This window comes from Eretmochelys imbricata, chromosome 7, assembly GCF_965152235.1.
Source record: "Eretmochelys imbricata isolate rEreImb1 chromosome 7, rEreImb1.hap1, whole genome shotgun sequence".
In the NCBI taxonomy this organism is placed as follows: domain Eukaryota; kingdom Metazoa; phylum Chordata; order Testudines; family Cheloniidae; genus Eretmochelys; species Eretmochelys imbricata.
In genome coordinates, this window is record NC_135578.1 from 386,008 (window position 1) to 398,573 (window position 12,566).

Here is a 12,566-nt window from a genome sequence, read left to right on the forward strand (position 1 = left end):
CTATTTGGCACTGGTGAGGCCACACTTGGAGTATTGTGTCCAGTTTTGGTCCCCCCACTACAGAAGGGATGTGGACAAATTGGAGAGAGTCCAGCTGTGAGCAACGAAAATGATTAGAGGGCTGGGGCACATGACTTATGAGGAGAGACTGAGGGAACTGGGGTTATTTAGTCTGCAGAAGAGAAGAGTGAGGGGGGATTTGATAGCAGCCTTCAATTACCTGAAGGGGGGGTTCCAAAGAAGATGGAGCTCAGCTGTTCTCAGTGGCGGCAGATGACAGAATGAGGAGTAACGGTCTCAAGTTGCAGTGGGCGAGGTCTAGGTTGGATATTAGGAAACACTATTTCACTAGGACGGTGGTGAAGCACTGTGGAATCTCCATCCTTAGAGGTTTTTAAGGCCTGGCTTGACAAAGCCCTGGCTGGGATGATTTAGTTGGGGGTTTGTCCTGCTTTGAGCAAGAGGTTGGACTAGATGGCCTCCTGAGGTCTCTTCCAACCCTGATATTCTATGATTCTGTGAAAAGGTAGCTGGTCGCCTTTCAATTGTCTGGCAGACAGAATCTGCTCTGAAGTCAGTACCCTGGAGGGGTCATATTTCCTTTTGCTGATATTGTCAGAGGAGAAAAGCGAGTGCTATGGCTCTGGTCTGAGGGACTTAGGAGGGAGTGCTCTTTCCTGAGTCAGTGTTGGCCCCAGTGCCCCAGCTTGGTGGTAAGGGCACTGTGATGCAGAGTGGGTGAGTGACTGAGTAGGGGGCACTCTTCCCTCTCAGTTGGTGCTGACCCCAATGCTCCACTTCAGACAATGACAGGCTGTTCTTCTAAAATCTTCTTGCCGATCTAACTGGATACCAGATTCTTCTTTGTGTCCTCTCCTAAGCACATAGAAGTTTCAGTGGTAGGTAAAGAGGAATCACCTCTCTGTAAAGCACTGTAGGATCCTTTGGGCTGAAAGACATTAGATAAAGGCAAAAACATACATGAATGATCTGTGTTGAATGAGATACCTGTTAGTTTGGAGACAGAGAGACAAGAGTGATGAGCTAATATCTTTTATTGGTCTGACTTCTGTTGGTGAGAGAGACAAGCTTTGGAGCTACACAGAGCTCTTCCTCAGGTCTGGGAAAGGTACTCAGGGAGTCACAGCTAAATACAAGATCAATCAGATAGTTTAGCTTTCGTGCTTAGCACATATGCTGAGGGATCATTTAAGGTGAAGTGGCCTTCATAGGGTCTGAGTCATAGGACAAAAGGGGGATTAGTGGGTTACAGATTGTTGTAATAAACCATAAATCCAGTGTCTGTCTTAAAACCATGATTTATTGTATCTAGCAAAGTTGTGAATTTAAGCTCTGTTTTTCCTCATTCAGGAATTCTTGCCAATCAATTGGATCATTACAATATAATGAAAATGGGAGTGAAAATTGCAGACCTAGGCAGCGCATGCTGGACCGTGAGTCAGTTTCAACTCTCACCCCCCCCATGATAAAGGAGCCTGTTCTCTCTTTTCTGACTCTGATCTTGGTGTCTGTCCATCACTGTACATCTCCTTGAAAAGTTTTATTGCAGCGTGTGCTGTGAAAGAGAGAGTGATCTCATCTTGTAATGTGTGTGTTTGTCCTCTGCACTTCCAGCTCAGAGCTGAGCTCTATACTCTGGGTCATGCTGCATGCTTTGGACAAGCTTGTATGTGCATACAGTTAGCTTCTACAGCTAGGAATGTCAAACAATGTCAATCAAGTAGAAATGTCTAATCATGAAGAGAATGAAGGGAAATCACACCAGGTGTTGTGGGGTTCAGAACGTAGATCTGCTGTATCCTGCATGAGATTGGGTATGTGCATTCAGCATGTTCCATCCATGGTCTGTCCCACTGTGTCCTGGACTTTGCTGTGATTTTCTTTGTTTTTAATCAGTTGTGAACCACTAGCCATAGTCTGTCCTTTCTCTTGCAGTACAAGCCCCTTTCCAAAGAGATCCAGACCCAGCCATACCGAGCCCTGGAAGTTCTTCTTGGGTTAGATTACAGCACTCCTGCAGATATCTGGAGCACAGCCTGCCTGGTAGGGACTCTCAGCCCAATGGACATGGTGACTGCAGTTTACCACAGATGTGAACATGAATGACACACCAGCAACCCTGCGAAAATATCTGTCTGCAGCCATCAATTTATCTTACTGCATTTGGGAGTAAGAAAAATCTTGTCTGAAGAAGTCATGTTATTAAAAATAGGCACTCTGCAAATACCAACTTCTGTTCAAAGTTGTACTGCAGATAAACCTCCTCTTAATTTTCTTGTCCCTATATTGATTACAAGGCAATTTAATATCCTATATATGGAACCTAACATATGTCAAACTGAACCAGATACACACTGAGATTTACCCAGGCAAAGGGGAATGTGATGTCTGTGGTGGCAGAGCACCTGCAGGTGTTTCCTTATCTTGGGAACATTCCTGTGTCATGGAGTATTGGAGAAGTGAAGAATGGGGTGGTGCTGAGGGAGTGGAGGGACTGGTGAAGAATGACTCTCTTGACTGTCTGGCTTGGGCACTGAGTTGGATTAATAGGCTATTTCATTTCCAGGCATTTGAAATGGCGACCGGCAACCTCCTTTTTGAACCCCAGGCTGGGAAATATTTCTCCAGAGATGATGGTAGGATTCTGTCATCTTCAGTGACTTTATTGATGACATGGTCATAAAATCTAAATATCGAGCCTCTCATTTTCCCCCATTCTCTCTCTCTCTCTAGATCATGTTGCTCGTATCATTGAACTCCTGGGAAGAATTCCTCCTAAAATTGCTTTCTCCTGGAAACAGTCATCAAAATTCTTCAGCGGACAAGGTGAAAATAGGAGCTGGGGAGTTACCCAGAGAGGCAGAGGCGCTGACTCCGTGGGTGCTCCAGGGCTGGAGCACCCATGGGAAAAAAATGGTGGGTGCTGAGCACCCACCGACAGGCTCCCTATCCCCCACCTCCCTTTCCCCCCAGTGCCCTGTTCGTATCAGTGCCTCCTGCCCACCAGTGGGTCCTGCCAATCAGCACTTCCCCCTCCCACCTGCCTGCTGCAATCAGCTGTTTTGCAGCATGCAGGAGGCTGGAAGGAGGAAGGGGAGGAGCAAGGACATGGCACACTGGAGGGAGGGATGGAACGGGGCAAGAAGAGTCACAGCAGGGGTGGGAAGATGTGGGGCAGGGCAGAGGTGTGGCCTTGGAGACAGGGGTGGAGTGGGGGTGGGGCCTAGGGCAGAACCAGGGGTCAAGAACCCCCCGGCACAATGGAAAGTCGCCACCTGTGCAGAAGGGTGCAGATCTCTGACCCACCCCTAAATAACTTGCTCTTTGAAAAACAAACAAAAAGCTATCTTAAGCAAAGCTCTCTGTTATCAGGGAGGAGAGCTGAAGACTCCATGAAGTCCTCTAGGACCTTGCTATGCCAACCTTTTGACTGGAGAGTTACTCAGGAGATGGATGCCTGTACAAAATTCTAAAGTTGGTAGCAGTTTCTTAGTCCAGTGAGAGAGAGAGTAGAAACGGGATGAAAATAATTAAATGAGAGTCAAGCTGGCAGAAGCCTGAAATTCAGGATTTATGCTGAGAGAGGACAAGCACATTCTCTTCCCAGCTCCGCCCCCTTTGCCTCCAGCCCAGTCTGTCTAAAATGCGCCCTCTCCTCTGTTTGAATCTCTTTGCTGCCTCTCCTTTGGCTCATCAAGTTTAAACATTTTGTCCTTGACTCCAAGGCCCTACCTAACACTGTCCCTCCCCACTTTCCCACTTAGTCTCTTACTATGTTCCTTTCTCCACTCAGCCAGTGAAACAGCCTCAAAGGACCTGCCACTAATATTTTTCTCTCACTACCATTTCTGTGCCTTTTTAGTGCTCTATCATGCTCCCATACCTGGGAGAACCTCCAAATATTGGTCTGACAATCTCCTCCCAGCTCATTCAGGTCCCTCTTGAAGGCTCATTCTCCTTCGAATGCTTGCTCATGTCGATTCCTTTCTAGGTGTGTGTGGTTGTCAGAGATTTTTGCCGTAGCAGTATCCTTAGGGTCAGCAGTGGCGCTCCCTTGAGTGCCATGCTCATGCATTAGTATATCAGGCGCCACCGGCCCTACGCCCTCTCGGTTGCTCCTGTGGTGGTTAGTTGGAGAACCTTTCATTGCATCACAAGGGTTAGCGGTTTCCTCTCTACTGACTTGAGTCTTAAGGCCTTGTAAATAGTTTGTTTATAGTAGAAAGAACGAGGAGGACTTGTGGCACCTTAGAGACTAACAAATTTATTTGAGAATAAGCTTTTGTGGGCTAAAGCCCACTGCATCAGATGCATGTAGTGGAAAATACAGTAGGAAGACACACACACACACACACAAAACATGCAAAAATGGGGGTTGCCATACCAGCTCTAACGAGACCAATCGTTTATAGTAGTTAGTGGTAAGTACTTGTTAAGTGTAGTTAAGTAGTTAGCAGTTAGAGTCCCCCCAGGCAGGGTATGCCCCGGTCTCTGGGTTTAAGCCCTGTGCGGACTGAAACAGGCCTAGACCTGGAAGTGATCCCCACAGCAGCTGCCTCAACTGCTTGGGGGAATCACAAGTGAAGAACAAGTGCTGTATTTGTAAAAACTTTCAGCCCAGGACTCAGAGGGAGCAGGATATTCGTTTGCAGGCTCTCCTCATGGAGATGTGCCCTTCATCCAGATTCCAAGCTGTCCCACCGAGACTCCCCTTGGTCTCGGTCACAGCACACCCCCAGCCGTGAGCTCCACCTGGCACCGCTCCCTACCGCCTGTTCCCGAAAAGAAAGCAAGGAAGCATGGTTCCCTGGCACCAGACAAGAAGGGCCATGGGACATCGGGCAAAGGACCCAGTTCAGGCTGCCCAGCCACTCCAGAGCCATGTGGACGTGCCTCCCTGGTCGGGGCCTTTAGCCCGTTGAAGGATCAACCACCGACTCCCGAAAGTGGTATGGGACCCAAACTCCTGATGGGATTGACTCCTTCCCAAGAGCCGAGAGAGCACAGCCTCTACCCGTGCCGCCAACACAGCATGTGCCAGAGGAAGGGCAAAGGTTCCCTATGAGGGCAAGCCAGCCGCTAAGACCCCTCAAGGGGCATTGGAGCGCCACTGATCCCTCGAGACAAGACAGTGCTCTCTACCTCCATGCCGCAGATCACTGGAGTCACAGCCCGGATCCTCTCAGGCTCACCCTCTGTCCCCGGCGCCGCAATCGCAGTCCCTGCTGTCTCGAGGCGGATTGCCTAGAGGGAGGCGCCTGTCTCCATGCTACCAGCACCATTTGTCCTCCCGACGGTCATCCTCTCGGCACAGATCTCCGTCGCCTGCCCTGTGGGAGCACTCCCCGTCACAGCTCTGGTCCCCCTGGCACCGGTCCCCTCGATAATGGCACTGATCCTCTCGCTCCAGGCACTGGTCTCCAGCAGCGACAGTCAGCAGGCAGATTCAGGCGTCGACAGCCCCATCACGGTCACTGGAAGGGGATTCCACTGGCATGGAAGAGCAGTTCAGCCCCTCACCTACACTCCACCGGTGCAATTGGGCACCTGAGGCCGCATCGACATTGATGGCAGCACCTTGGCAGCATGGCCAGTGGCCAGCGCAGTGGCCTTATTGGAGCACGTGGGGAGTGCCGGTCATGTTGACGCCCTCTTTGCACCGCGCATCTGCCGCCGCCTTGGAGCAACAGTTGGTGCCACTGACGGCACCGGGCTAGGTCAGTGCATGAGGCATGCCTTTTGGCAGCCCGTCCAGGGCCTGCAAGGAGAAGGGATGTGGACATAAGTTTCAACCGCTGCCGCCGCCCTTCCTCCTCCCACTTGCCTGCACAGTCCACCCCAGCAAAGCATCTCAGGGGTCGGAAGCACTCATTTCAAGAGGGCGCTCAAGAGCGATGTCCCAGTCAACTCCCAGGATCCATCCCATTCTTTCCTCAACTGACTTCGTCCCTAGCACTCGGCCTGGGCCTGGGTCACCTCAGACCCCTGGGTGCTGGACACAGTGTCAAAGGATACACCTTGCAGTTTTCGGCTACCCCTCCCTCTCACCTGCCCTCCTTCCCATCCCTCTTCAGGGACCCTTCTCATGAGCAACTCCTTGTTTGTGAGTCGAGAACCCCCTGTGCCTGGGGGCAGTGGAGGAGATCCCTCAGGACATGACAGGAAAGGGGTTCCACTCCCACTACTTCCTCATCCCGAAAGCAAAAGGGGGCCTCAGACCCATTTTGGACCTGCAGCGCCTCAGCAAGTCTCTCACGAAGTTGAAGTTTTGCATGGTTTCCCTGGCCTCCATCATCGCCTCCCTGGATCCAGGAGACTGATATGCCTCCCTTGACCTGAAGGATGGTTATTTCCATATTCCAAGGTCTCAGGCATTTCGTCTGTTTTATAGTGGGCGGACGCCATTTCCAATTTACTGCGCTCCCCTTTGGCCTCTCATCGGCCCCAAGGGTCTTCACAAAATGTATGGCGCCAGTGCACGCTGACCTGAGATGTTGAGGGGTCCAGGTCTTCACATATCTCAATAACGGGCTTATCAAGGGCAGGTCTCAGGAACAAGTGCAGAGAAGCCTTGATCTGCCATGACCTGGGCCTGCTGGTAAATGAGAAAAAATCCACCTTAAGGCCAGTCCAGCGCATAGAGTTCATAGGGGCGGTTCTCAACTCCACGTGAGCCAGAGCCTTCCTTCCAGAGGCATGTTTTCAGGCCATGTAGGACCTGATCTCCCATGTGAAGAACCACCCGCTCACCATGGCTCATACCTGCCCACGGTTGTTGGGCCACATGGCTGCCTGTATATATGTAGTCAGTCGTGCCCGGCTCCACCTCCAGCCTCTGCAAGTGTGGCTGGTGTTGGTTTACATCCCCAACGGGCATGACCTAGACTGGGTAGTCAGGGTGCCGGATCACATCCTATTGTCCCTGGAATGGTGGATGAGCCCCGGCTTGGTGTTGCAGGGAGTTCCCTTCACAGCTGTGTCCCCTTTACTGACCCTGGTCTCCAATGCTTCGGACCTGGGCTGGGGAGCCCCCCTGGGCAAACTCAGCACTCAAGGCCACCAGCTGCGAGACGATCTGGCCCTCCACATCAAGGTCAGGCAGCTCAGGGGCAAGGTGGTGCAAGTCCTGACAGACAATACTGCCACGATATATTACATCAAGAGGCAGGGCAAAGCCAGGCCTTTGACAAGAAGCTCCCAGCCTTTGGGACTTCTTTGAGTGGCAGGCCATTCATCTGGTAGCTGCACATCTGCCCAGGAGCAGGAATGTGTTTGCTGATAGCCTCAACAGGACCTTCTCGTCTCACCACGAGTGATCGCTCCATCTGGAGGCTGCCAGTATGATCTTCCGGAAGTGGGGAACTCCCTCCAGTGGACTTGTTCGCGTCCCGTCAGAACAGGAAATGCCACATGTTCTGTTCACTCTGGGGCATGGATGGGGTTCCCTGTCAGATGCTTTCCTGCTCCTGTGGTCAAGGGCCCTGATGTATGCTTTCTTGCCAGTGCCATTGATCCACAGAGTCCTCCTGAAGATCAAACAGTACAGGGCAAAGGTTATCCTGATGGCCCCCAAGTGGCTTCGCCAGCACTGATTCAGCACACTGCTGGACCTTGTGGTAGCTGCCCCAGTGCGGCTACCTTTCTGGCTGGACCTGCTGCCCCAGAACCATGGCAGTCTTCTGCTCCCAAACCTGGTGGTGTTGTACTTGACAGCATGGCTACTGCATGGCTGAATGCGGAAGAGTGGGAATGCTTGGCCAAGGTTCAACAGGCTTTGTTGGGTAGCAGAAAACCCTCCACCAGAGCTACTTACTTGGCCAAGTGGAAAAGGTTCGTGTGTTGGGCTTCAGAACGACGCATCCAGGCTGAGCAGGCCTTGCTGCAGGTTATTCTGGAATATCTTCTGTACCTCAAACTCCAGGGCTTGTCCCTGTCATCAGTCAGGGTCCACCTGGCCACTATTTTGGCTTTCCACCCTCCGTTCCAAGGCAGGTCAGTCTTCGCTCATGACATGACAGCCCGGTTTTTGAAAGGTCTGGAGTGTCTCTGCCCTCTGTGACAGGGTCGGGCCAGATGGCTACAGGAGAGTGATAGAAGGCAGATATATTAGCCCCAGGTTAAGTAGGTCCCTTTTCCCTGGGTAAGGAACTTTCTGGAAACAATTAAGGCAGACAGGCTGATTAGAACACCTGCAGTCAATCAAGAAGCTGCTAGAATCAATTAAGGCAGGCTAATCAGGGCACCCTGGGTTTAAAAAGGAGTTCACTTCAGTTTGAGGCGCATGCGAGGAGCTGGGATCAAGAGGTGCAAGAAGCTGAGAGGGAGAAGGCGTACTACTGGAAGACTGAGAAGTACAAGCATTATCAGACATCAGGAGGAAGGTCCTGTGGTGAGAATAAAGAAGGTGTCGGGAGGAGGCCATGGGGAAGTAGCCCAGGGAGTTTTAGCTGTCACGCAGCTGTTACAGGAGCCACACCAACAACCACATACCACACAACAGAACCACTAACCCAGGAACTTATCCTTGCAACAAAGCCCGTTGCCAATTGTGCCCACATATCTATTCAGGGGACACCATCACAGGGCCTAATAACATCAGCCACACTATCAGAGGCTCGTTCACCTGCACATCCACCAATGTGATTTATGCCATCATGTGCCAGCAATGCCCCTCTGCCATGTACATCGGTCAAACTGGACAGTCTCTACGTAAAAGAATAAATGGACACAAATCAGATGTCAAGAATTATAACATTCATAAACCAGTCGGAGAACACTTCAATCTCTCTGGTCACGCAATCACAGACATGAAGGTCGCTATCTTAAAACAAAAAAACTTCAAATCCAGACTCCAGCGAGAAACTGCTGAATTGGAATTCATTTGCAAATTGGATACTATTAATTTAGGCTTAAATAGAGACTGGGAGTGGCTAAGTCATTATGCAAGGTAGCCTATTTCCTCTTGTTTTTTCCTACACCCCCCCCCCCCAGATGTTCTGGTTTAACTTGGATTTAAACTTGGAGAGTGGTCAGTTTGGACGAGCTATTACCAGCAGGAGAGTGAGTCTGTGTGTGTATGGGGGTGGGTTTTTGGAGGGGGGTGAGGGAGTGAGAGAACCTGGATTTGTGCAGGAAATGGCCTAACTTCATTATCATGCACATTGTGTAAAGAGTTGTCACTTTGGATGGGCTATCACCAGCAGGAGAGTGAATTTGTGTGGGGGGGTGGAGGGTGAGAAAACCTGGATTTGTGCTGGAAATGGCCTAACCTGACGATTACTTTAGATAAGCTATTACCAGCAGGACAGTGGGGTGGGAGGAGGTACTGTTTCATATTCTCTGTGTATATATAAAGTCTGCTGCAGTTTCCACGGTATGCATCTGATGAAGTGAGCTGTAGCTCACGAAAGCTCATGCTCAAATAAATTGGTTAGTCTCTAAGGTGCCACAAGTACTCCTTTTCTTTTTGCGAATACAGACTAACACGGCTGTTACTCTGAAAACTGTAGACAGCTGGAATCCACAGGGCCCTGGGCTGGAACCCGCAGTAGAGGGTGGGCCAGGGTTCCCCCCATCCCCTCAACTCCCTACTTGATACCAGAGGAGTTGAAATGGACTGTGGATTCCACCAGAGGTGAAAGTCTCTGGCCTGTTCCCCGATCCACTAGGTGGATCAGCAGAGACTGCGGGGATTGTTCGTCCTTTCCCCATGCTGGCCAGTGATGAGGCTAACTGAGTGAAGGGCAGTTTTGAGCCATGAAAGTGGCCAAACTGAGGGCTGCCATGAACCTCTGAGGCGAGCAAACCCGCCAATAAGCAGAGGACCCACCAAGGCAGAGGAGGAACTTTGTCACACCTCACATCCGGGAGCTTGTCCTTCTTGGGACTTGAATCTCATGCTGTCGAGACTCATGGGGTCTCTCTTTGAACCTCTGGCTTCCTGCTCTCTTCTCTTTCTCTCCTGGAAGATGCAGTAAAGTCTGCTCACAGGGTGTCTGAGATCAGGGCTCTTATTTTAGAACCGCCCAACATATTCTACTAGAATAAGGTCCAGCTGCGACTGAACTCAGCGTTCCTGTGCAAGATAGTTTTCCAGTTCATACTGGCCCGGACATATATTTGCCTGTCTTCTTCCTGAAGCCTCATAAATCGGAAAAGGAATGCAGGTTGCACACCCTGGACGTCGGGAGGGTGCTGGCCTTCTATATCGACAGGACGAGGCTGTTTCGCAAGTCAACGCAGCTGTTCATTGCAGGGGCAGACAGGATGAAAGGTTGACCAGTGTCTGCTCAAAGAATTTCATCCTGAATCACAGCCTGCATCCGCTAATGCTACGAGCTAGCGAATGTGCCTTCACTGGCAATAGTCATAGCGCACTCAACTAGAGTGCAAGTGTCATCAGTGACCTTCTTGGCTCAGGTGCCCATCTAAGAGACCTATAGCGCTGCTACCTGGTTGTCTGTCCACACATTTACATTCCATTGTGCGCTTACCCAGCAGGCCCAGGACGATGCTGGCTTTGGCAGAGCAGTGCTGCAAGCTGCAAGACCATGAATCCTGAGCCCATCTCCATTGGCACTGCTTGTGAGTCACCTAGAATGGAATCGACATGAGCAAGCACTTGAAGAAGAAAAAAAGGTTACCTACCTTTTGGTAACTGTTGTTCTTCAAGATGTGTTGCTCATGTCTATTCCATTACCCGCCCTCCTGCCCCTCTGTTGGAGTTGCAAGAAAGAAATGAGGGGGTATAGGGCCAGCGCATGATATACAGTACTCACGGGGGCACCACTGCCAACTAGTGTTCCCTCTAATTTTTCCCCACCCATGTGTGAAATGAATTTTATGTGCTATGGACGTGATGTGTGACAGAGGATTGGGGTGCAGGTGTGTGTGGGCTCTGGGGTGGGGCCGGGCATGAGGGGCTCAGGGCTGGGGCAGAGGATTGGGTGCAGGGGCCTCCCCGGCTGCACCTGGATCCCAGGCCGGGCTGGGCTGCCCTGGCCGCGGCAGGTCAGGGCCTCAGCAGAGTTGGTGCCGGGGGAGGGGTCCACCGGCTGCGGCAGGTTGGCAGCCGGGCTAGGTGGAGGCTGGGGAAGGGGCGTCCCTCCCCCGGCTGCGGCAGGTCCCCGTGGAGGTTCCCTGAGCATCTACATGGTGCTAAGTAGGTTGCGGCTGCGCAGCTTACAGTGAACTTAGCTGCTGACCCTACAGATACCACTAAGGCAAAAATCTCCAACAACTGCGCACATGGGCACATGCACACCTAGAATGGAATAGACATGAGCAAAACATCTTGAAGAACAACAGTTACGAAAAGGTAGGTAACCATTTTTTTCCTTCCATGGTGCCAACAAGAACTGAGTCAAAAGATAGTCATTATTTATATTTTTCTCATTAATTGTGTATATTTGTAAATTTAACTGACCCATTGGGTACTGCCCATGCCTAACCTGACTTACTGCATGCTCTTTAGGCAAGGACTGTGTCTTCTGTCTTCTGTTAAGTGTCTACCAGACTTCTGGGCCTGTAAAAGCAATAATCATAATAAAGAAATTATACATGAGTTTGCAGTGAGATATGGCAACAAAAAAGGGCCAGTGCATTTTTGGGCTGCATTCACAGAGGCGTCACGGAGCAGGGAGGTGATGGTCTCTGACTTTATGGCCCCTGGTGTGACTGCATTTAAAATATTTAATTCACTTTTGGGCATATTATTACCAGAGCAATCTTGACATACTGGGGGGAGTTCAAAGATCAGCACAACTGGCTGACAGGTGGCACCTTACAGGTATCGAATAAGTATAAAGAGTGAAGAGCAGGAGAATTATTTAAGGTGGTACAGGGAGAATCCAGGAGGAGGTGGTGTGTAAGAAAGCAGCAAGAGGAGAGGGATTTAGGAGGTTTTTATACTCAATGGTGAAGTATTGTGTTTATGTCGTCTTTGGTAGGTGCTCTCCTACGGATTTCCAGGCTTTTCCCCTGCAGTCTGTACAACACCCTAATGGACAGACACAACTGGACAAAGCATGAGGCCGCTCCATTTACTAGCTTCCTTCTGCCAATGCTGGAATACATACCAGCCAAACGGACAACAGCACTGAAATGCCTTCAACACCCATGGCTGAGTAACCAGTGTCCAGATCAGCCTTGTGACTCCTTCTCTGGAGATGGAACACAGAAAATAAGTTTATTCCACAGGACATAGAACTCTACCAGATGGCAAATCTGTTGAAGATGCAGGCCATAGAATTCATAGTGGAATTCAAGCATTGGCAGCCTTTCTCTCACTGTGTTCCTGTCCTTCACCAGGCTCCATTTCCCTAACACCATAATCCAAACAGCCTGATTGAGTCTCACGCTCTTTCCTCAGTAGCTTGTCATCTGTTCCTATGGATCCATCGCCTCTGTTCCTGAACCTAGGTGCTTTTACTCCATTACTTTCCCATTTATTGCCACATCTATGAACCTGCCACCAATCTGTCTATGGAGATGGCATAACTCAACTTCCGTATTGATTTCTGCAGAAGCTAGACTTCCATTAAAAG

General features: G+C 50.4%; 1 protein-coding gene across 1 annotated transcript in view; it reads left to right on the forward strand.

Annotated features, from left to right (window-relative positions):
- Positions 1 to 12,301, forward strand: part of LOC144267418 (SRSF protein kinase 3-like) — a 38,076-nt gene extending 25,775 nt beyond the window's left edge. The window contains exons 7-11 of the mRNA XM_077821380.1: positions 1,372 to 1,454; positions 1,957 to 2,064; positions 2,588 to 2,657; positions 2,755 to 2,847; positions 11,970 to 12,301. Coding sequence (XP_077677506.1) covers positions 1,372 to 1,454; positions 1,957 to 2,064; positions 2,588 to 2,657; positions 2,755 to 2,847; positions 11,970 to 12,226 — 611 coding nt within the window. The 3' untranslated portion in view covers positions 12,227 to 12,301. The remainder of the gene's footprint in view (positions 1 to 1,371; positions 1,455 to 1,956; positions 2,065 to 2,587; positions 2,658 to 2,754; positions 2,848 to 11,969) is intronic.
- Positions 12,302 to 12,566: the final 265 nt, after the last annotated feature.